The 24,993-nt window shown below is 39.7% G+C and overlaps 1 protein-coding gene across 2 annotated transcripts in view; it reads right to left on the bottom strand.

The window, feature by feature from the left end:
• The window catches only part of SV2C (synaptic vesicle glycoprotein 2C), a 272,270-nt gene that overhangs the window by 133,238 nt on the left and 114,039 nt on the right, over window positions 1-24,993 (bottom strand). For both annotated transcript variants that reach the window (XM_025388314.1, XM_025388313.1), the window contains exon 4: window positions 10,766-10,917. In XM_025388314.1, coding sequence (XP_025244099.1) covers window positions 10,766-10,917 — 152 coding nt within the window. The remainder of the gene's footprint in view (window positions 1-10,765; window positions 10,918-24,993) is intronic.

Below are 24,993 nucleotides of genomic sequence, written 5' to 3'. Positions count from 1 at the left end.
GCTTATGCCTTTGTTAATTTGGCTTTTCCTTTTTATCTAGTAAATTCTTTTTTTTTTTTTTTTTTTTTTTGAGACACACTCCCTTCCTGGTTCAAGCAATTCTGGTGCCTCAGTCTCACAAGTAGCTGGAATTATAGGCACCTGACACCATGCGCAGCTAATTTTTGTAATTTAAGTAGAGATAGGGTTTTGCCATGTTGCCCAGGCTGGCCTCAAACTCCTGAGCTCAAGTGATCCACCCACCTTGGCCTCCCAAAGTGCTGGGATTACAGGCATGAGCCACTGCACCCCCCTGTCAATTCTAATTTTTAACTAAAGTGAAGAAATGGATTCTGGAGAGAATCTGGGGTCCAGTGGTTTCCTAGGATTCAGAAGAATGCACTAGTTGATTTCCAGCTTCTACACTTGTATCTACTTCAAAATTGCGGTAGCTACTAGCTCTGTCACTACATGTTGTTACTTAATATGCTAATACATTTTGATAATACTATTTTGAAACAACTGATTTCATTTATAATCCTATTTATTTCACTTTATGTATGTAAAAACATTATTTTGGGAAGAGGTCTGTGGGCTTCACCCACTTACCAGAGGGATGTATGGTCACAAACCCCTGCTTGACAGGGTCACTTGCAGTGCTATCAGCATAGGAACATACAGTTCTTCACATGAGCACCAGAGCAGGAAACTGCCATATTTTAAAGCCCATTTCCCCATTTTAGGATCAGGTGCATAAGATAACATACCAGGTACAATGCCTGGGACACAGAAAGCTCTCAGTAAATGCCTGACTACCCTTCCTTTTCTGGTGAGCTTGAATGGAAGAGTTCAGACTTCAATTCCACGATAATTGGCTTAAATTCACAGTAGGGGAGGTAGCTCCTCTGAGTTCACTATACAAACCTCGAAGGTCAGCGTGAGAATGTTGAAAAGTGTTTCCCAGATCGGCGCAGAACTCTCAATCCCTCAAGAAAGTAAATAGATGTCTTTGGGGTCTGTGGGGACTATCTGCACCCCAGCTGATAGATGCCTTCCCTACAGGCTTCATATTACCCCTATTAAACAAAGAGGATGGGGAGAGAGACAGGAGGCTGGGCTGGGAGAGCTGGCTTGTGGTCATGTTTCAGCACATGAGACTTTCCAAACACTTGCTTCTGGGTACGATGAACAATGAAACAGATGCATTCAAAGAAATGGCCATGCACTTAAACACATGATAATTTTTTTTTTTTTTTAAATTTCACATCCACTTTTTAGGCCCTTAAAGACTATGTCATCATTGTTTCTTTGACTGATGCATCTTATTATTGCATGGGGAAAAGTGAACCATCACTGAAGGAAATCGGAAGCCAAGGGTTCTTTCACTGAGATGAAATAAAAGTTTGATCCTAAAATTAACAAATTAAATTAACAAATTAAGAAAAATAATACTGGTGTAAGTCGATGTACCAAATCACTTCCCTCTGTCATGTCTTACTCTGACTCTTGAACATAAAAGCATCAGGGCTGTAACACTCACTGAAATATGGCAAAGCTGAGAGGGCAGGGCTCTGGGCCACCTGGTACCTGCCTGTCCTGGCTGGGCTGCTGAGAGGAACCCCAGTTATCATGTGAGGTCTGCCCTGACACCCTGGAGTAGTGGGCACAGGACACTTTGGCATGCCTTACAAGTTCTGTTCCTATACCTCTAATCTTATCCATCTCCACAACTTCAAATGACAGGTGAACCATTGAGAAAACATGGTTAGGACAAGGTGAGTACAATCTTTTAAATATTCCTCTTTTTAATTCTTCCTCCCTGACCCAAACTTCAGTCCCAAATAGGAAAATACGAGACTACACTTAATGAACATCTGTGCCAGGCACTGTGCAAAGCTAACCACTTTCTGTATGCTATCCTTTAATACAGCAATTGTATTTTTTTAAAATTTACTTTGAGTTCTGGGATACGTGTGCACAATGTATAGGTTTGTTACATAGGTATACATGTGCCATGGTGATTTGCTGCACCCATCACCCCGTCATCTAGGTTTAAAGCCCCACATGTGTTAGGTATTTATCCTAATGCTCTCCCTCCCTTTGCCTACCCCAACCAACAGGACCTGCTGTGTGATGTTCCCCTCCCTGTGTCCATGTGTTCTCATTGTTCAGTTCCCACTTATGAGTGAGAACATGCAGTATTTGGTTTCCTATTCCTGTGTTAGTTTGCTGAGAATGATGGTTTCCAGTTTCATCCATGTCCCTGCAAATGACAGGAACTCATTATTTTTTTATGGCTGCATAGTATTTCATGTTGTATATATGTCACATTTTCTTTATCCAGTCTATCATTGATGGGCATTTGGGTTGGTTCCAAGTCTTTGCTATTGTGAATAGTGCTGCAATAAACATACATGTGCATGTGTCTTTACGGTAGAATGATTTATAATCCTTTGGGTATATACCCAGTAATGGGATTGTGCAGCAATTATATTAGGTTATATTATTATTGTGCCTATTTTACAGATGAGGAAACAGAGGACCAGAGAGCCTAGGTAACTGTCCTAAAGACGACAAAGCTAGAGAGGGCAGAGGTGGCTTGGAAGCAGGGCCTTCCCTCTCAGCCAATGCTGTTAACGACTGCACTGACTGCCTGTCTCCAGGATCTCTGACATCTTGCTGCTGCGATAGAGCTTGGCTCTGGTGCTGCCCATATAACCCGCGGAATCAGCTGGTAGTTGATGCTGGCAGGTTAGAGTTGTCAGACTCTCATTATTTCTATCTGGGAATGATAGCACCATGGCCTTGAAAATGGGTGTTTATATAGTACATGCCCCTTGAATATTAAATTACCCAACAGACAAATGGAGGATTCTGATTTATTGGGTACAAAATCATCAAGATTTTACAGTATTGTTTTAATACCTTGGTTCTCTCTCCTTGTCTTAGCTTCTATCTTTTTTTTCCTTTCCTCTGACTTCTCTAATCTCAAACTTTAGCCAGGGTTTATGCTTTTTAGTTCCTTCTCCCTCTTCTTTTCATGTAGCTCACATTTGGGCTGCTCTGATAATCTGGGTACCTCAGGTAGGATGACCTGATAGCAATAATAGCTGCCATTTTTGAGCATCAAACACGCACTGGGTGTTCTAACAAGATTATTTTGCTTAATCCTTACCACAATGCTGACTAGGAGAGTGGGCTGGATCAGACTGAAAAGCTTTGACAGGGCTCACAGAAGTAGCAGGTATGAGACTCAAAATTCCTCTCACTTTATACCTCTTTCCCTTGGCCACAGTGCATTTCTTCTTGTGGACAAGGAAGCTGACTTTCTTCTTCTTTCTTGTCAAGTATCTGTCTGGTTGAGGAATCAGGAATCCTTCCCTGCTTCCTTCTTTAATTAGACAGCTATTGCCTCTCCTGCCAGCCAAAGGAAGTAGGGACGTTCTGGTAATTTGGACAACCTTGGGAATATACGTATTTTTAAGCCTGGACATCTCATCATGGCTGGAGAGGTAGGGTGGGGTAAGTCTGGAGTTTTTGGGAGCCCCTAGTTTGGCTCTACAACATCTGCAGTGAAGGGCTGGCCAGATAGAGGCCATGGGCTATTCTAGGGGCTAGATAAGGCCCAGTGCACTGTGGGCTTTCAGAGCTGTGGCCTTTCGTGCTAAAATGAGAACTTTCCCATTTAGCTAATTGAACGTCTTTGCTACACACTGTAATGCACACAGCAGGGGAGAACACCTCATCTGATGCGCACATGAATTTAAAAGGAAAAATGATGACAGAGGGTTTAATGGAGCGGACAGTGCCGCAGTCCAGCAGCAACTCCAAAGCCTGGGCTAATGAAAGCTCTCAGCCAACAGTGGAAAGTGCCTGTGATTCAGCTCTCTGTTCCCATTTCCCCTGAGGCACTGGGGCTTCCATTAAATGCTGATGTGCCCTGATTATTACAGAGTGTGGAGAGAGAAAGGAAGGGCAGGAAGGCTGAAAGAGAACCTTTCCACCTGACCTATCTGTTCTTGAAGGTACTGCTTATTTATTTCGGAACCAGTAGCCAATTCCCACTATGGGTCAGAAGGCCTAGGCTTGAGAATGGGTGTTGCGTCAAGAAGAGCCAAATTTTCTCAAACTCCTGGCTTTAGGCAATTCTCCTGCCTCGGTCTCCCAAAGCACTGGGGTTACAGCTGTGAGGCACTGCACCCGGCCACGCCAATTCTAAATACCTATTTTCAGCTGTTACAGGCACCTGATTTTTGAGGCAAGGGTATTTCCTTCTGGGTTTGTTGCTCTTCCTCCTCCCTTGCTCTAGTAGACTGCTCTTTGCCATGGGGGAGACACAGACAGCCCAGAAGTTCCTGAATGGAGTGGTGGCAGGGAAGGTGCTGGTATGACCACAGCAAAGCACTCTGCCTCCTAAGGTCTTGTCAGCACTGGGTAAGGTCCATTCATGTTGGGAACCTTCAGATGTTAGCAACCATCTGTCTCCGGGGAAAATTTCAACTCTGACAGCAGTGATATGAAGAGAAAGCACCATTACTATTCCACACTGGTACAAAAGCCAGGTCTCAGCAGGCCAGGTGGACTCCACTGTCCACTGAAAACCCCTGGCCATAGCCCATGTCTTAACTCACTAGCCCTTAGAGCAATCCAATCCTCTATTCTAGTGTCTAACTTCATAAGACTCCTTCCAGATTTCCTTCCAGAATCCTTAGTGACCCACTCAAGGTCTACTTTGCATCAGAGGCTTATAAGCGGCCAGAATTCCAGTCTCACAGCATCAGGCTCAGGCTTTGTGCACTGACTGCTCTGCCCTAATTACTAAACGGCAACACCCGGAAACAATGAACACCTCTGTCCACAAGCCTGTGTGTTATTTATCATTTGAAATACACTTGCCGTGTGGATGCCAATTATCCATTCCTTCTCTCCAGAGCAAAGCCTGTTACCAATATGAGAAGGCTGAGGTCCTGGCTCTGAGTCACTTTATTACACTCCTGTGTTCCTTCCCTGCAGGGTGCAAATTCAACGCACAGGGAGTGGTGCGCACTCAAAGGCCTCCTCAGTGAAAGAGGACAGAGCAGCAGGGGTGGACCCGCTCTTGTTTCTGTGGACTATGGCATCATTTATACAATGCAGATTTCAGAGGAGAGATATAAGCCTTTAGTTTTTTCAGAGGCTGCAGGGAAAGTGGATAGACTTTTAGCCCCTTGTCTATTTTAGGCAAAGTTAAAAGATGTATCATTGAAAAGAAGAGATATCTAGATGTCAAAGTTACTTTTTAAGTGTGATTCTAAAACAGATGGACAGGTTTTTGCGTGGATGAAACCAACAATATGGAAACTCAAACACTGAACAGGTCAGGCTCACTGTTCTCCTTATTCTCATTCGCATTGCCCCACTCCCACCCAGTACATACCATCAAGTTCTAGGGGCCCAGCAGAAAAACAGACTTCTGAGGTCACCCACTGGGCCTTCCATGGAAAGGAAGCCGAAGAATCTCAAACCTGGCTGCACATTAGAACCACCTACAAGCTTTAAAAACTATTGATGTACCTTAACATAATCAAGGCTATCCATGACAAGCTCCCAGCTAACATACTCAATGGTGAAAAGCTAAACGCTTTCCCTCTAAGACCAGTAAGACTCTTGTCCTTTCTATTCAGGATAGTACTGAAAGTCCTAGCCAGAGCAATTAGGCAAGAAAAGAAATAAAGGGAATCAAAATCAGAAAGAAAGAAAGTAAAATAAGAGCATGTCTCTGCAGATGACATGATCTTATATATAGAAAATTCTAAAGACGCCACCAAGAAACTGTTAGAATACATGAGTTCAGCAATGTGACAGCATACAAAATCAAGAGACAAAAATTAGTTGTGTTTCTATACACTATTAATGAAGCATTTGAAAAAGAAATTATTAAAACAATCCTACTTACAATAGCATCAAAAAGAATAAAATAGGAATAAATTTAACAAAGGAAGTAAAAGATCTGTATATTGAAAACAATAAAACTCTGATGAAAGAAATTGAAGATGGCAAATAAATGGCAAGATATATTGTATTTATGGATTGAAAGAATTATACTGTCAAAATGTCAGTGCTACTCAAACAGATCTACAGAGTCAATGTAATCCCTATCAAAGTTCCAATGTCATTTTTCACAGAAATAGAAGAAACAATCCTAAAATCTGTATGGAACCACAAAAGACCCTGAATAGCTAAAGCAATCTTGAGCAAGAAGAACAAAGTTGGAGACTTCCTGATTTCAAATTATATTACAGAGCTATAGTAATTGAAATAGTATAGTATTGGTATAAACACGGATACACAGACCAATGGAACAGAATAGCCCAGAAATAAACCCATGCTTATACAGTCAACTGATCTTTGACAAAGGCAGCAAGAGTACCCCATAAGGAAAGGATAGTCTCTTCAACAAATGGTGCTGGGAAAGCTGGATATCCATATGCGAAAGAATGAAATTGGAACCTCCTTTTGCACCATAGATAAAAATCAACTTAAAATGGATTAAAGGCTTAAATGTAACTTTAGAACTATAAAACTGTAAAAACAGTAAAGCTTTAAAACTGTTTGTGTATACATATGTACATACGCACACACACACATATATGCACATATTGGAATATTGTTCAGGCTTTAAAAACAAGGAAATCCTTCCCTTTGCGACAACATGAATGAACCTGGAAGGCATTATGTTAAGTGAAATAGGCCAGACATGAAAAGACAAATATCACACAATCTCAACGATATGTGAAATCTGAAAAGTTGAACTCATAGAAACAGAGAGTAGTTAAGAGTGGTTACCAGGAGCTGAGGGATGGGGGGAGATGTTGGTCAAAGGGTACAAATTTTAGGTTACAAGATGATAAGTTCTGGAGATCTAATATTCAGCATGGTAACTACAGTTAATAATATTGTACTGTATTGTATACTTGAAACTTGCTGAGAGTAAGTGTTCTCATCATACACACACGAAAGATGTTAATTAGTTCGATTGTGGTAATCATTTCACAATGTACACATATATCAAACCTTCAAGTTCTACACATTAAATGTATATAATTTTTATTTGTCAATCATACCTCAATAAAGCTGAAAAAAATAGAATAAAAACTCTCAATGCTGTGTCTCTTGTCCAGAGAATCTGATTTGATTGATGTGGGGTCAAATTCAAGCATGAGTGTTTTTAGGGTATGGGGGAGGTGGTAAACATACTCAAAAGTGTTTGTGAAAAAGTGTAATATTCATATAATAACATGCACACATCTTAAGCACCCACTTTAATGAATTTTACAATTCAAAACTTCATTTAAAAACTCCACTCAGCTCAAGATACAGAATGTCATTAGCACTCCAGAAGCCTCAGCACAGGATTTTTAAAATTAAACTTTAAAACAAAAATTAAAACTCTTCAAATTGCAAGAGTATAACAGTGACCTTGGCAAAGTTATTTTTAAAGTTTTTCCTTGTTAATTTTAACTTGTGGACAGAATTGAATGAAATATATGTTTTCTTGCCACACTTTTGGCCATGGAAATCCTTTAGAAAAGCAATGGCATAAGGTTTTCATATTTACATTACTCATTTCCTAACCAGGTCATTATTTCTCAAGGTGTTGTCAACATAAAAGTTGATGTCAGCCTCCGACATTTAATTTTGTTGTGTTGCCATTGTTTTTGCAACTTTTCATGTATTGTTTATGATTCCCAACTTTCCCTCATTCCAGTTATATATGAATTAATTAGCCCTTGTAGCTATAAACAAGAAGTATCTGAAGTGTACTTTGGAAAAAGCAAGGTGGAGATCATGCTTATTCTTTGTGGGTCGGCACTGACTGACCGGTGGCGAGGCAGGAGAGAAAATCTGGAACCATCCAGAGTTCAAGGACAGGGATGTGTGAAAGGCAGAGTCGGAGGAATTGAATCCCTAGTGAGAAAGAAAACTAAAAATAAAAACAGTCATGCCTGGGCTTGGTGGACACATGTAGGCTGCAGAAGCCAGTGTGAGTCATGAGTTTAAGAAGGCCAGCAGGTGAAATTCTGAGTGATATGATGGGAAGGGAGGACCAGGAAAGAGCCATTAACCAGGGAGACAAGGAGCTCCAGAGAGAAAGCTCAGCCATAGCCAAGGAGCAATGCTTTCATCAGAGGTTGAAAAGAGAACAAGTCTGGCCTGAAGGCTGGCTAAGAAGGAATCCAAAAAAAGAAGACAGAGAGAGAGAGAGAGAAAGAAGCACTTTAGCTGCTGTATAAATTTGCCAGGTTGAGCCCTCCGTGAGTAGCTGGCAGAGATGATAAGGGGGGCAGCACTTCTGGCTACCTACCTGGAGCTGCCCTTATTTGAATATGCACAAAGGGTATGAATGGATAGACTAGCAGTGGCTATGGAGCAATGATGGGTAAAGCTGGACTCTGCATTTCCTATTCACCTTCTTAAACATAGTTCCTATAAAACAATTCCTGAGTGGCTTTTCCACTTGAACCAGCAAGCTGAGTGGGGCATGAGTTAGACGCTGCTCTACTGAGGAAGGTTCTGAGGGTGGCAGAGGTCCTGAGATCTCAAATTAAAAAGAAAAATCTTGAATTCCTCGAATGGTGGCAGAAGACAAGCCTCATGGTGGATATGGGGACCTGCCTGTATGAGGGCATCTCTGGCCCACAAGTGACTAAAGAGTTTAAAAATGAAAAACTCACCACTTGAGCTTGGTACCCTGAACTCAACGTGAATAACCAATTCCTTATATCTTCCTTTTGTTGTTGTTAAATATGATTTCAGTTTTCATGTAACTTTTCAGGTTCATCAAACGAAAGAGTGTGACATGATTTTGTAACTCAGCATGTTAAAACTCAGTTAAAAAAACAAATTAAATACATCTAAATACTAAAGTCTATGTCTGGTTTTAGCAATGAGTCAGCTTCGCCAAGGTTGTTCCCTAACAGAACTGTGTTTTATAATGAAATATTACCCTGTTCTAAAACAAAAGCAGAGAAATAAAAAAAGAACAAAGAATGAGTTTTTGAAATCTAATTTTTTAGATTAGAGCAGACAGTGAGTTTCTGAAGTCATGTGGTTTTAATTTATACAGTATTCCTATTTTGCAAACTTTAGCCTGTTTGGGCACATGTGCACGTGTGTGTGCATGTACACACACACACACACACACACATACACACACACACACATAACCAGAACACTTCTCTCCCCTTTCCTGATATATTGAATTTGATTTCTGGATTCAGTTGACCTTTCCATTCATTTCACTGTTTGTAGATGAAGCAACTTGCAGCTTTTGGCTTCTGAGGGGGAGTATTGCTCAGAAACATGCAACCTGTACAGGTTTCTGAGGCGGCAGGAACAGTAAGAGCTTAGGAGAAACGAAGGAGGGGATATGGGAGTGTGGACAAGCAGAGTCACCTCTAAAGTTCTGCAGTTCAACAGACGATACAACAGGAGTTTTCCTGCTCCCATCCCAGTTCTGAGTTGCCAGAAGAGGTGAGGCTGATATGGAGCTGATCTTTGGACTGAGCCCACAGGAGTTGAGTAAAGGCACTCCTGTGTGTCTGATATGTATGGCAGTTCCAAGAACAACTATAAGTCATGTTGTCTTATATGCTGCTGATGATCTGTGTATCCTCCCACCTCCACTTAGGGTAGGAGAGGCAGAGGGAAGAGGAATCCCCAGCATTGACAGTACAGAGGAAACAAATGAAAGAGATTACTTTAAAAACAGTAAACTGCAATAGTACACTATGATGCTGTAATTATAATAAGAAACATAAGTGTTGGTCATCATCCATGGTTCGTGACACAGAGCTCCTAATTCCTGGGAATTTCCTGGGTAATAGGAGCATCTTTTGTTCTAATGAGACAACTGTTGGTGGGCTCCTGAGTGGGGCTGGTCACCAGAAAGACCAAGCCATGATCATAAGCTTGTAGCGTTTAGCTCCACCCCCATCCTCCAGGAAGGGGAGAGGGGCTGGGGATTGAGTTAAAAATCAATCATACCTAATCATTCATGCCTATAGAAACCTCTATAAAAATCCCTGAACTATGGAGTTTGGAGAGCTTTTGGGTTGTTGAACACGTGGAGGCACTGGGAGGGTGGTGAGGTGGAGAAGTCATGGAAGCCCCTCACCTCTTCCCATATACCTTGCCCTGTGTTTCTCTTCACCTGGCTGTTCATCTACATCCTTTGCCATATCCTTTGCCATAAACTGGTGAATGAGAGTTGTTTCCCTGAGTTCTGTAAGCCATTCTAGCAAATGATCAAACCTGAGGGTGGGGGGTATAGGGACCTCCCATTTATAGCTATTCAGTCAGAAGTTCCAGAGGCCTGGACTTACAACTGGCCTCTGAAATAGGGGGCAGTCCTGTGGGACTGAGCCCTTAATCTGTGCCATTTGACTCTAACCCCAAGTAACATAGTGTCAGAATTGAGTTAAATTGTAGCACACCCAGCTATTGGAGAATTGGTCAGTGGGAGAAAATACCCTACACATTTTGGTGACCAGAAATGTTGTGAAAGCATAGTAGAGGGAAACATTTTCCCCCCATTATGTTAATATAACCAGAAGGGCATTTGACACAGTCTTACTTTATACAGATCTCTACACAGTAGGGAAAAACTCCTGGGTACTATGAAAGGGAGAAACATGAGTATGAGTAGTTTTTCTCAAAGTAGTCCTTAGAAGAGAGGAAGAAGATGGGAATGGAGCCTGAAGCAAAATGAAGTGACTGCCCAGCTGGTGCAAGGCCAGCCTCTTACCGTAGTGCGGGATGATGGCCCAGGCCATGGCAGAGGCGTAGATGCCACCGATCATCCAGAACATGCAGAGCCAGCTCAGGTGTTCACCCCGCTTTTCCCGGGCCAGCACTTCAGCAAAGTATGAGAACACAGTGGGTATGGCTCCTCCAATCCTGCCAAGACGTACAGAGAATACATGAAATCAGGGTGTGGACAGCTAATGTGAAATGCAAAGGGCAGAGACAAAGCAAACTCTAACAACACATGCTTTCTCCCTATCCCAGCATATCAACAAACATATTTTCTATTATTTTACAATATAAAAATTATAGTCTCTATATTTAATAAAGGTTTATTATCCCTCCAAAAACTTGAACCTGCAATTAAGCTGTTACCAAGAGGTGGCAGTGGTGTTTGTCTCAGGTGATTTATAGGGCTTAACATGAGATTCTGCTGGCTTTTCAGCTTATGGTTGAATGTTTTACGTGATATTTATAAAAACTTACATTGATTTCTTGTAATCTAGTGAAAATTTTAATTAACTTGTTTTTAAAAATAGTTGCTGTGCCATGTCCCACTCATGATGTGGGGGCTTTGGAAACAGCTTCAAACACCTCTAGGGTACTATCTGCAATCTGTATTTACTCACTGCTACCCACAGCAGCACTAAATTAGGTTAATGGGTTGACAAACACAGGACGAATGGGGTCATTTCCAAGATTAGCTCTAGTCCCAATCCAGTAGATAGTACTGCTAAATAAGTAAACATGAAAGGGACACTTGTAGAAAAAAATAAGGAGCTGGTAGTTTAGATATCAATAGAATGGAATATAATGCTTCCTTTCAGTAGAAGCTAGTTATAAGAGCTGCTGACTGAGCTCTGGGGAGATGACAGAAACAGTGACCTCTACCCAGGGTAAGGGTGCTCAAATGAGGGTTTATGGAATCAAAATAGTGTTCATTTTTAGGAGAAGGGCCAAGATTTCATCACAATTTCAAATAGGTGTTAGCCCTAAAACTTTAGGAACCACTGCCTCAAAAAGCAAGGTAGTAAAGAAAAATATTACTATCACTCCAAGCAATATGTGAATTTTAAAGTATTTGTTTAAAAAGACACACAACATAAGTACATGGTTGAGATGACACAAAATCTAATACAGTTAGGAAGTACGCACTGATTCATTTTTGTTCAGATTTCTGTAAGGTAAATTGCTATTGACATTTCATGCAAATTTGATGTCAAGGAGTAAAGCATGTTTATTTATTTAGCAATAACTGATTTTCTTAGAGCCTTTGATATGATAAAGAAGTATTGGCAGTGTCCTTAACAAATACAATTTAGGGAAAGGTCATTTTGGCAGCAAACTAGTGTACCAAATAAACCATAGGATTTACAATGTCATCCTGCATCAACTGGTAGGTGAAAATACAACACCATTTCATGTATTTGCCTCTGTTTAAAGTGATGCCATAGTTACCCATCAGTGGACATGGGAAGACCACTTAGGCTGGTGCTTTCCAATCTATGGGTTGCAAAATTTACTTTAGTAGCTATAAACAGTAAACAGCATTTAAAAAAATGAGATAGTGATAAAATATTTAAGTGCAACCTAAGTAATAAGGATAAGCATAAGTATCATTTTCTGAAATTTATGTTATAAACATATTTGTAATATATAATGTACATATATAAAATATATAATGGGTCACAGTGTGTTTCTTAGTGGGAGTTCCTGTTCAAAGAGTTTAAAATTCACAGACTTTAGGCATCTATATCAGTTTCTCTGGGCTATAACAGCAGTGGTTCTACCTAAAATTTCTAGAGGTGTGACTCAACCTGTCTTCAGATTTAGCACCATCACACACAGACGCAGCCAACCAAGTCCAAGTCCATAACCAAACCCTCAAACAAGAAACAAATGCATGTGGTGGATTGTTTCAGCTCAGAGCTTTCTCTATACTGCACCATATTAGACTCATACACTTCTCTTGTCTGGGATTCTTGAGGCGCTCATACAATATATAGCTAGTTGAATTTTATTTTATTTTATTTTAATTTTTTGATGGAATGCAGATAGCAAAATTGAAAGACATCGTTTAATTAATCTTCTGTGCCATGAGACTCCACCAGGCTGTCTACAAAGACCACTGGGAGCCTGAAGATCACTTGAGCCCAAGAGTTTGAGGCTGTAGTGAGCCTTAAAGGGCCACTGCATTCCAGCCTGGGTGACAGAGTAAGACCCTTTCAAGAAGTAAGCTGCATGCTTGCTTGCTATCTGTGATCATTAAACGCCCTGAAAACAAATACCACATATCAATCATGACAAAAAACAAATGTGTGATGCTTATTGGTACAGTAAGCTAGTTGAATTTTAAAACTCAACAATATTTTGAACAGATTTTAAGTGGTTTCATTATAACACACAATTCTAGTGTGAAATAAAATGTCTGTGTCACAAATAATTTTCTGATACTCCTGTTTTTCATCTGACGTGAAGAATCCGTTTCTCTGCACCATAAAATCCCAGCTCCCTACTCTATGGTTTCACTTCTCAAGGCATAAAAATAATCCTAGTTTTTACTGACTTTTCACATCCTCATTAATGTTTCATCAGGACTCTGGACATCCTGTTAATAACTATAACTTAAATTCCGTGAAGGCACAATTGTATGTCAGGATATGCCAGCACCCTCTGGACCAAGATAAATGTACTTTGGTGTGGCTATAATTTCTTTCTTTCCTTTTTTTTTTTTTTTTTGCAGTGTGGCTATAATTTCAAGTGGAAGACTATAGATTTGCCTATTAGTTTTAAACAAATCATTGTTACATAAGAATATACCAACTTGTAGGAGCTTCTAGGCAATCCAGCTGGTTTTTATTCAATGACTCTTTTTCACATGGTTATTTTTTCTGGATGTCTCTCAATATTTGTAAAGCAGGCTGCAAGGAACTGCTAAGGAATACTAAGGAATAAGTGAGACTGAAGAATTAGAGAAGGCTTCTATTTAAATTCTTTGCAAAGTTATTTAGATTCAGCAATATATAAAACAATCCAAGCATTCACATTTCTTATTGTGGGCTGATCATCTACTTTGGGGAAAAAATTACTCCTTGTCCTACTGTGATGTCCTTTAAGCAGAGAAAAAACTATTACTATTACTAGTGTTTCACACCCCATATACCCCTTGAAGGTGGGGACTATATCATATTCATTCTTGAGTCCCCATTAACTGGCCCAGGGGACATGTGCTAAGTGTTCACGCAAAATAACTGAATTTCCCAGACTCTTCAATGTTGTAGTTGGCATACCAAGTCTCCTGGAGTAATCTGTTCTGATGATTTAAGTATCTCCAGTGAATAGAAAGATATACCTCACTTTGTGAACCAATATGACCATAATAGAAGTTGAGGGTTCTGGACTGAAAGTTTTGACAGCAATGGAGCCCGCAAAGAATTCCCAAGTTGCTCTATGCCTTAGTTGCTGTGGTCACCTCTTGACCAAATGATCTGATGGTCCTTGTCATGGAGAGAGCTCCCTTAGAACTGCTCAGAGGACACTGGGCAATCCCACTGGGCATTCCAGGAGCTTCTTAACACCTGTGAGCATTTCAGAAAAAGGTTGCAGATGCTATAATGATCATCAGAAAAATATTTAGGGAAGAGATAAAGCAAGAGCTTTCAGGTCTTACAACATAATTTGATTCCTCTGATAAATTTTGAAGATGAGAAAAATCTGCCACTCCCCAGCCCCCAAATCTTATAAATTAAAAAGAACTTTCCCATTATGATTCTACCTCAATATTGTATGTGAGGGGTTAAAAATTTCCTTATTTGTTTTTTTTTTTGTTTGTTTATTACACTGAGATACAATTTCTGAAAATATATGAAGAAATAAAAAAATTAAATGAAAGTCCTTAAATTCTCACGTATCAGTAGGTCTTAAATAGAGTTGACTTTGCCCCCTCTTTGCTCTTTGCAGATGTCTGGCAACTTCTGGAAACCTTTAAGTTGTCATACCTTGGGGGGTGCTGCTGGCATCTAGAGGGTAGAGGCCAGGGATGCTGCTAAACACCCTACAACTCACAGAACAGCTCCCTACAAAAAAGAACTATCCAGTCCAAAATATTAATAGCGCTAGGGTTCAGAAACTTTTGCAGTGGGGGGCTAATGTGGAAAATATAATTGGTTTTATATAAAAGTCTATAAAATAAGACACAAATATCTTTTACATTAACTGATGGGTAACACACCCTTAAATCCAGTTAACATGGAGAGTTTAGTGTTCATTATATAATGATCAGTTAGTTACTGTTGAAATCTGCTCAAGTTCTTTTTTTTCAAGTTATACTTAATGGAATGTTTACATAAATGAAGCAATGAGATCAGAGCGGCTTATAAAGAATTTTTCTCAGTATTGGATATTAAGTCTATTTTATTATCTGTCAAAAATGTCAAACCTTAATTATCCTTGGTAATAAGAGGCAAAGAAGGAATAACAATGGAAATTCACACTCTACGTAGGTGTGAGATTAGCCAGATTCAAAATAACTTAATTCATACAAATGAAATAGAATGCTAATATTTGAAATTTCAGTTGGAGTTATTCCTTAAGTAATATTAGTTTTCGGTTTTTGCAACTTTAATTATCCAAATATAAAGAAACTAAAATATTCTGTATTAAACACATTCCTAGAATGAATCAGAACCTCCCCAATACACAGGCAAGCAGACCCAGACACACACACACCATACACACACACACACACACACACGCACAATACCTCAATAGGTCTGCACACGACTCAATACTAGGCATCTGGTAAATATCATGAAACATATTCATTTATTTTCCTCAATAATCTAAGGCAAATTCACAAGTGGTATATTGTGTAAAGCAAAGAATGTGTTAGCATTGCAGACAAAATTTCTCCTCTGTTGGGAAATGTGCGGCACACAAGTTAAATCAGTTTAGCACAGCAGGATGACAGAGTATGCCAAGTCTGCCTCTCTGCACAAACCTCACTGGGAAACTGGAAAGCCTGACTGTCTTAACCCTGTGAATTTCACAGCCATGCCTCATATTACTCCAGTTCAGATGGCAACCCAGTGGGGATGATGTTTGTTCCCATGCTTCATCACACTGATGTACGCACGCAGGCTGTTTCAGGAAAAGGTGGGGAGGGGTTCAGGTTTCTGCAATGCAAGAGGGAGGTTACAGATAAAAAGAGTAACTATACTTAAAATGGCTTGAAGCATGGCATTTTCGAGATAAATTATGGAATGTTTGATGATTCTTTGTCTTGAGAAGGGATTCTACTGAATAATTCTGTTCTGCTTTAATTTTCTATCTAGCATGTAACAAAGAATAATTCATTCTAACTTATTTCACAATATAATTGTCAAGCAGTCCTTTACCTCAATCTTCCATCTCCCATTTCCATTGGAAAATGGGGCATTCTGCAAGAACATAATTAAGGAGAAAGTTGAATAATTATTGTAAAGTCACATGTTCAATACAAATAATAAACAGAGGGCAGGGTCTACCAAGAGCTGACTCTGACAGCTTTTATAAGACAAATATTACAGGATTATAAAAAGATTAGTGAATGGTCTGGCCTATGTCAGGAATCACAACTACAAATAACTTGCATGAAAAATATTCTTTTAATTCTTACTCGGAATCAACAAAAAGGAGAGAAGACACTGAATTGTCAAGCAAATTGCAAAGCAATTCAGAACCAATTTATTATGTTATAAATTGGACCCAGAAATAAGGGATTAGAACAGCAGTCCAAAGATGAACCTTTCAGTCTCTTCCACTTTATGAAGGTAAATAGAATATCACAGACCTTGGGGAGATTGTTCAGAGGCTCAGATGAAAGAGCACAGACCTAATGCTCTTTCTGAATAGGCTAGGTCGGCACAGAAAATAAGGTTGCTGTATAGATCAGAAGGCACATGTTTGCTATCAGTGATAAAGATAGAAATGGGAGAAAAACACATACTGGTAACTGAACTCATCATCAAATCAAGAACAAGAATTTCCTGTGCCCAGTGGCAATGCCAAAGGATGGATGATTTGGGTAGCTTTAGTCCTTCAATTTCCAAAGCCACAATCTGAAAAATAATATTCTTCAATATATGAAGTTATCATTTTCTAAATATTATGTAAACTATGAGTAGAATAATGAGTAGAAAAATTGGTTATTTAAAAAATACTGATCTTTAAGTATATAATTTGTGGGAAAAACTGCATTGCTAAGAAAATAGCTGCAATTCAACTCCCTTAGCCCTGGTCTGCTATCAGATTGGTGGCCTAACCCCCTAAAACTGTGGAGGTCTATGCATCCACAGTAGCAGACTTAATACCACTGAGGGAAGTGGCATAGTCATGGATCAGGACTTCAATACTGTCTTGAAAAAAAATTAGCTATTGATACAGTTGGAAGAATGCCTTCCCATAGCATCTAAAGGTGACATGAATAAAGATGGCAATGATCATTATGATGTTCTATAATAAATGATAAAACATGCAGATGTATCTAGCCTCTTGCTGTATACATTTCCTCATTCATTCCTGCACTCATCCTCACACCCACCCTTCATTTACCCATTATCCACCCATTATCCCTCTATCCACCCCCTCACCCAGTCAAACTCTGGGCCAGGCACATCACCAGTTGTTGGAGGTACAGGCATGAAGCACACAGATTCCTGCTGTGGGCTCCACGGAGTGAATTCTAAAGAGTGCATATGGCTAATTTTTCACAATTATACACTGTGGGTCTGGAAGATCTTTTGTTCTGTTCCTTCTCCTTTGTGATCAATAGTACCTTTGCCGAAGGTATACTGGGAAACAAAGTGTGTCCAAAAGGTCAGCCTTTTTGTTGGAAAGTAAAAAGCATTGCCTAAGACAGTGCTTTCCAATAGAAAATGTGAGCCACATATGTAATTTTAAATTTTTCTAGAAAAGACATTAAAACAAAAAAACATGTAAAGTTAATTTTAATATATATTAATTTAACCCAATATATGTAAAATATTATTTTAACATATAATTAAAGTAAAACTATTGAGATATTTTCCATTCTTTTATATGTTCTAGATCTTTGAAATCCACTGCTATGTATTTTACACTTACAGCACATCTCAACTTGGACTAGTCACATTTCAAGTACTTGGTAGCTACATGAAGCTAGTGGTTACCATGTTGGACAATGTAGCTCTAAGAAAACACTCACCCACTGTTTACAATTTGGGTTTGAGGTTATTTTTGGATTAAAGATAATCTTGACTGTTGCCTCATTTTACATATCGGGGAAGGTCTTTCCATTCTGATGCCCGGGGCCAGAGATATTTTTGGACTGATCTGTTCAAACATGTATGAGCACATATCATGTATACCTTGTGCCATATGAAATCAGAGACATTTCTGGTTGAGTCTGAAGCACAGCACAGCCAGATGGTTATGAGCATGGGCCCTGGAGCCAGACTGCCTAGGTATGAAACCTGATTACATTACTTACTGTGTGACCTCAGATAGGAACTTAACCTCTCTGTACTTCAAATTCCTCATTTATAACGTATAGTTAAGATATATGAATAATGCATGCATCTTTCTCATCAGGTCACTAATGAGAGCCAATTTTTACTAGTATAAAGTGCTGAACACAGCATCTCTTACGGGGCAAGCACTAGAGAGGTATTCGATAAAATACATTTTAAAAGTCTTAAACAATTTTAAATGACTGCATTTTTCCAATATGATTATTTTAAGTAAAAGACTACGTTGAAGGGAAAAATCTCATAGCTCAGAATCAGACTAAAATTCAGAAGACTTGGGAGTCTGTTGAACATTTGGAAGCAATAATCAATCCGTGCCTCAATTTTCTAATAAAAAAGGCACACCATTTTTACATGACTAATTATTTAAAACAACTGTGGAAATAAATGGGATGCTACATATAACGTACTCTGAATAATTCCAGTTAATGATGATGATTTCTATAAAGCCAAGGTATTCTTATTGTAACTCAATACAGCTAATGAATGAATATTGCAAATAGCTGTGAAGTACACATTTGGTAGGCTCTATTCACAGAGGAAGAAATTACTATTCTTTAATTTATGATATACAGACACATTGAAATTTCATTTTAATTTCTGTTGCTGTTATATTTTTCTCCTGACCTTCCTGCTTAGCAATGCCAGGACTTCAGTGGGAAACTCCCGACTCTGATATTGCCTGGCATCCAAAGTACTATCATTCTCGTAATTAACAGTGACTGGATACAAATAATTTAATTCCGGATCAAATGAAAATGAATCAATGGTGCCAACTCCATTTCCCATCTTTCTAATTTTCTGTAACAAAAGAGGGGAGGAAAGTGTCTGTTTCTTGGTGTGAGATTCGTTTAGGGAAGTGATAGACAGATGAATAATTGGTGATGTCCTAGTCCTCCTTCCCACGAAACACTGCTGTCCCCAGGCAGGAAAATCATTCATTGTACTGAATAAACATTTAAAGTCACACACAATATGTCAGCTGGACATATTTGTGTTTCTAAGAAGATATGCTCATGACTTGGTTTGATGAATTAAGAGGAAAGCACATGTGGAGACAATAAAATATAAACCCAAGAAGATCTCAGTTTAAAACAAGAACTTGATCAGGTGCAGCAGCTCATGCCTGCAATCCCAGCACTTTGGAAAGCCAAGGCCAGGAGGATTACTTGAATCCAGGAGTTTGAAACCAGCCTGGGCAACATAGGGAGACCTTGTTTGCACAAAAAATTTTTAAAAATTAGCTGGGTGTGGTGGCATGCATCTGTGGTCCCAGCTAAGGATGCTGAGGTAGGAGGATCACTTGAGCCCAGGAGGTCAAGGCTGCAGCGAACCATGATTGCACCACTGCATTCCAGCCTGGGTGACAGAGAGAGATCTCATCTCAAAAAAACAAAATAAAACAACAAAATAAAATAAAATAAAATAAAATAAGAACTCCTTCCAGTCCCCTTTGTATGCAGAAACAGTGCTGCTAATGATGCTTCAGCAACGAAATAAGACATAGCAACTGGAAATCTGTAGCAATTTTGATAAAATCAACACACAGGTAAACCTTGGATTCAGAATGTACAGTTTACTTATTTACAGAGTTGCAAGTTTAAATTGACTTTAATTGCAATTTAAGTCCTAGCTGAGTTACTCCTGGTCCCACCACTGCACCTCAATCTGCAAAAAGTTTGGACTCTCTGACCTAGAACTTCTCTTTGTTCTAAAATTCCTAGTAAATGAAGTTGATGGACAGGCCCTGTACCAATTAAATGTAGGGATTCTGTACCAATGTGGGGATTCTACCAGCTGCTGAGTAGGTCTGTTCCAATTATGCAGTCCAGAAGTGTGGAATTAGGCACGGGATGGATTCAGTGCCTGACTCACTGGGCCCACTGTGAAACAGACCTGAGCTGAAACACCATTGATTACCTGACTTCCATAAGTCCCTGCTCTGGCTGGTTGGCCACAGTGACATTTGTGTCTCCTGGAATTAGTGTCAGTTTAGAGCCAGTGTCCACAAGCCCTGAGAAGTCTGATTATTTCCTTTCCCCCATGTACACTCTTCCTGGTAAAAGGCCTTCAGTCCCTTTGGGGAAGCTGGGAGAAAGATTAACAGTATAAATATTTAGCTGTGTACCAAGATCCTTCTTCAAGGAGGACCAGCCTCCCCTTCATTCAGTTGGTTCTGGGTCTGTAATCCAGCTCCAGTCTGGGAATGATGGAGGGGACATGACTCTGTTTTTATGATGCAAGTTAGGTTTTCATTCACTTGTCATAGAAGTTTTCTACTTATACAGATCAAGTAAGAATTGAGTAGACTTCCTATCTATTTCACTTCATGATTAACTAGCCAATGCCACAGATGGCTGCAAGTCAGACTATGCTGGTTGCTGCTTGAACTCCACTGTCTTTTACAACACCCACTCCCACCCACCCTGCCATGGGCAATTAAGCAATGTTGAGCAAGATGACAGTCCCAGCCCTTTGGAATTTACATGCTGGTGGAGGAGAGAAAGAAGAACATAAAAAGTAAATATTTTCAGGCATCAATTGTAAGTACTGCCAAGGAGACAAAACAGGAAACTGTCTGAGACCCATTGGGTGTGTGGTCTCAGGAAACACCTCTGGGAAGCTGTGAGTGGGAAAGTCCTGGGAGAAGAAGCTTCAAAGCAGAAAGGATGGCAAGTACTGTACTCCTAGGAAATGCGTGGAGTGTGGGGGGCTCTGTGCACCAGAGGCCCACAAAAGAAACATTACCAACATTTTGGAATGTTTTTTCATTTAGTTTTTCTCAATTTAAAAAATGGATCAGATATGGTTGGAGGGAGTTGTTTAAGTCGATACAACATGGTCTTTCATTTAAGGTCTCTAGGATGAGAATCTCGATTCTCTGGCTTAAGTTTTAATAAAGAAAGTTTAAATAAAATGAGAATATATAAAAATTCAGCTGCTTCTGTACTGAGTTAATAAGTAATGGGAATGAAGGGTTTAAATATGACACGCCTTTGAAAACAAGAAGAGCATTTAAATGGAAATTTTCTTATTCACAATGTTATTATTGTTTTCTCCTTCCTCTGTGAGATTCCCAAGCCCCTTGCGACCTCTTTTCAGGCTCTAATTCTTGGAAGATGGGGACTAGAAGAGCTGCCTGTCTGTACAGACTGTAAGCAACTTGAGGTGAGGGCTCAGCTATATCCATGAAAAATCTCGCATGCTTCCAGTGGGTAGAGTAGGTGTTGCAATGTTTTTTGAGTTGAATTGGAATGGAATTGGAGAAAAAGAGACTTTGATGAGATTCCTCAGAGACTCAGAAACAGAGTACCCAGATAAACCCTAGAGCTGTTGAGAAAAACCCTGGGCCATGAAGGTAGCACTTCACAAAGCAAACAAAAGTAAAATAGCCCATAAACTTTGGTGAAGAAGAAAAATATTGCAATGGTCAATTTTACGTGTTAACTTGACTGGATTCACAGATACCTAGACAGCTGGTGTCTTAGTCCATTTTTGTTGCTATAAAGGAATACCTGAGGTGGGGCAATTTATAAAGAAAAGGGCTTTATTTGGCTATGGTTCTGTTGGCTGGAAGACTGGGCATCTGGTGAGGGCCTCAGGATGCTTCCACTCAGGGGAGAGTGCAAAGGGGAGCTGGCATGTGCAGAGATCACATGGCGAGAGAGGGAGCAAAAGAGAGGGCTGGGGGTGCTAGGCTTATTTTTAAACAACCAACTCTCGTGGGAACTAATAGAGCAATAACTCACTCACATTAATCTAATCATGATAGATTCACCTCCATGACCTAAAAACCTCCCATCAGGCCCCACCTTCAACACTGGGGATCAAATTTCAACATGAGATTTGGAAAGGTCAGACATCCAAACTATAGCAGCTAGTAAAGCATTATTTCTGGGTGTGTCTGTGAGGGTGTTTCTGGAGGAGATTGGCATGCAAATTGGTAAACTGAATGGGGAAGTTCTGCCCTCAGTATGGGTGGGTACCATCCCATCAGTTGTGAACCTGGAGAGAACAAAAAGGTAGAGGAAATTCTGATTTGCTCTCTCTCTCGGAGCTGGAACATCCTTCCTCTCCTGTCCTGGGACAACAGATGTCCAGGTTCTCTGGCCTTTGGACTCTGGGACTTGCACTAGCAGCCCCCTGAGTTATCAGGCCTTCAGCCTTGGGATGAGAGCTATATTACCAGCTTCCCTGGTTCTGAGGCCTTCAAACTTGTACTGAGCCATGCTACTGGCATCCTAGAATTTCCAGCTTGCAGAAGGCCTGCCATGGGACTCCTCAGCCTCCATAATTGTGTGAATCATTGCCTTAATTAGTCCTCTCTCATATCTATCTATCTATCTATCTATCTATCTATCTATCTATCTATCTATCTATCTATCTATCTATCTATCTATCTATCCATCTATCCATCCATCCATCCATCTAATCTATCCATTCTTTCCCATTGGTTCTGTCTCTTTGGAGAATGCTGACCAATACAGATTTCTTCCCTCATTTTCCTTAATAACTTCATTTCTCAGGTCCTCTCAGTTGCTGTATCCCACAAAACTCCGCAGAGGTTTTGCCACCTGGACTAAGGTGACTAAGCTCATATGACTTCCCCCTCAGTACTGCCCGCAGACTAGGTACTCACCGTTTATTATAGAGATTAACTTGATTTATGCTTGATTTTACTTGCCATGTTTTCTCCCAAATATTTTGTCCCTGATTAGGCCTTTCTGTTTCTTGCATGGGCCAGACTTGAAATTTAAAAGCCAGAAAGGGGTCTCTTTCTGCCTCCTCCCCTGCTGTCACACTGAGGCAATCAGCATAGTACAGCTTAGCTAAATGTATGGGAGGAGGAATAAAGGAGATAAGAAATGCCAAACTATGAGTGAGTGTTTCTAAACGTTATCCTACATTATCTTCTCTACCTTGTACTTTCAATACATCATCTCATTTGATCTTCACACTCCAAGGTAAGAATGCAAAGTCCTAATGTCTTCTTTTACAAAAGAAAAAGCAGTCAAGAGAGCCTGCGTGACTTTCCTAAGACTCCATGATAAAGGGCAGGAGCAGGGCACACCTGGATTTCTTGATTCCCAGCCTCCAGCAGTCCTGACCTGCTGGTTGAAAAATGATTTGTCTGCAACAGGAATGAGGATGATATCAAGAATACATCTAAGTTGTCTCTGCTTTTATGTTGCCCTTGAATTTGCTTCTGGACAGTCCATTGGTTTGGAGTATTTTGCAGCCACCACAATGGACCTTTTTCTCTACAGCCTGTTGGGATGACCATGTCACAATCCAGATTGGCAATTAAAATTGCCACAATAATTTGACCACAGTCATGTACTTTTGGGTCTTTGGATATTGCTTAAATTTCCCAAAAAAGATTGCAAACTGAAAGGACTGGAAAATTCAGCACCTATGCTGTTAGTTTTCTCTTGACAGGCTAGTGGTATTACATAGATAACAAAAGGGAGAAGGAAGCTTGGCCCTTCCTGGTGGCAAGAATGTCTTATCCTATGGACCTACTCACTGAGAAGGTCCTTTAACAAACAGTCCCAAATAACATCTGTTCTTCATTCATTCATTTCATTCAATCATTCAATCATTCAACATTTAGGTCTGCTGAAACCCTGTGAGTCCATGATCCAAAATCCATCTCCAAGTTAGCAGCGTATGTAGCCAATCTCAGAAACTGAGCACCAAGGGGCTCCCCTGTGGAGAAAAAGCTTCCTCTCCCCTTTCTCCATTGCTACAAAGCAAATGACTGATTCTGAACATTTTTTTTTCCCCCAGGAACAAAATATTTTACACTTTCCCAAACTCTCCAGCCATCTTGGTTTACTGAAATGCACTGTCTTCACTCTAAGAAAAGCTCCTAAAATGTGTGCAAGCTACTCAAGTATTTGCTAAGTGCTCACTGCATGCAGAATGTAGCATATGAGGAGCTATGGGAAATGCTACTATACATAATTAAGAAAGACATGCTATAGTCCTCTGACCTCTTTTCACAAAACTGTATTCTGCTTTGTAGGTTGTGGTGTGTATAATCAACAACCACAACGGTTGTTTAAAGTTTATAACCCAGCCCCATTGCCCTCACTTTCTTCATTTAGTTTTTAAATTTGTATATTATTTCTACAGATTCATTGTGTTAGGTATCTTGAAAAAAGTCTCTAAGTTCTCAATTATGAATCAAAATTATACATATATATGTGTGTGTGTGTATGTGTGTGTGTATGTGTATATATATATATATATATATATATATATATATATATATAAACTTTTAAGTTCAGGGGTACATGTGCAAGTTTGTTATAGAGGTAAACTTGTGTCGTGGGGGTTTGTTATACAGATTATTTTGTCACCCAGGCATTAAGTCTAGTACCCATTCATTACAAAAATTTTATATTTTTACTATTTTCTTTCTTATTGAAGCAAAGTTTCTCATATATTCCTTATTGAACTATTAGGTTTTTCTGTGCTTATGAATTCATTCAGTATAGTAATAAGTGCTTTAAGCTCTTTAAAGAAAATGACTTCACCATCAGCTACACTATGCCACTGCATTTGGGTAATAGTGCAACTTCCGTTAATTCGACAGAAGTCAGGAACTAACTAAAAATTATGTCTCAAGGAGGCTTTCTACCAAGTTAAATATGCCAAGTTAACATAGATCAATAAAACA

Source organism: Theropithecus gelada, chromosome 6 (assembly GCF_003255815.1).
Source record: "Theropithecus gelada isolate Dixy chromosome 6, Tgel_1.0, whole genome shotgun sequence".
NCBI lineage: Eukaryota > Metazoa > Chordata > Mammalia > Primates > Cercopithecidae > Theropithecus > Theropithecus gelada.
This window is presented reverse-complemented; position numbering and strand designations above follow the sequence as displayed.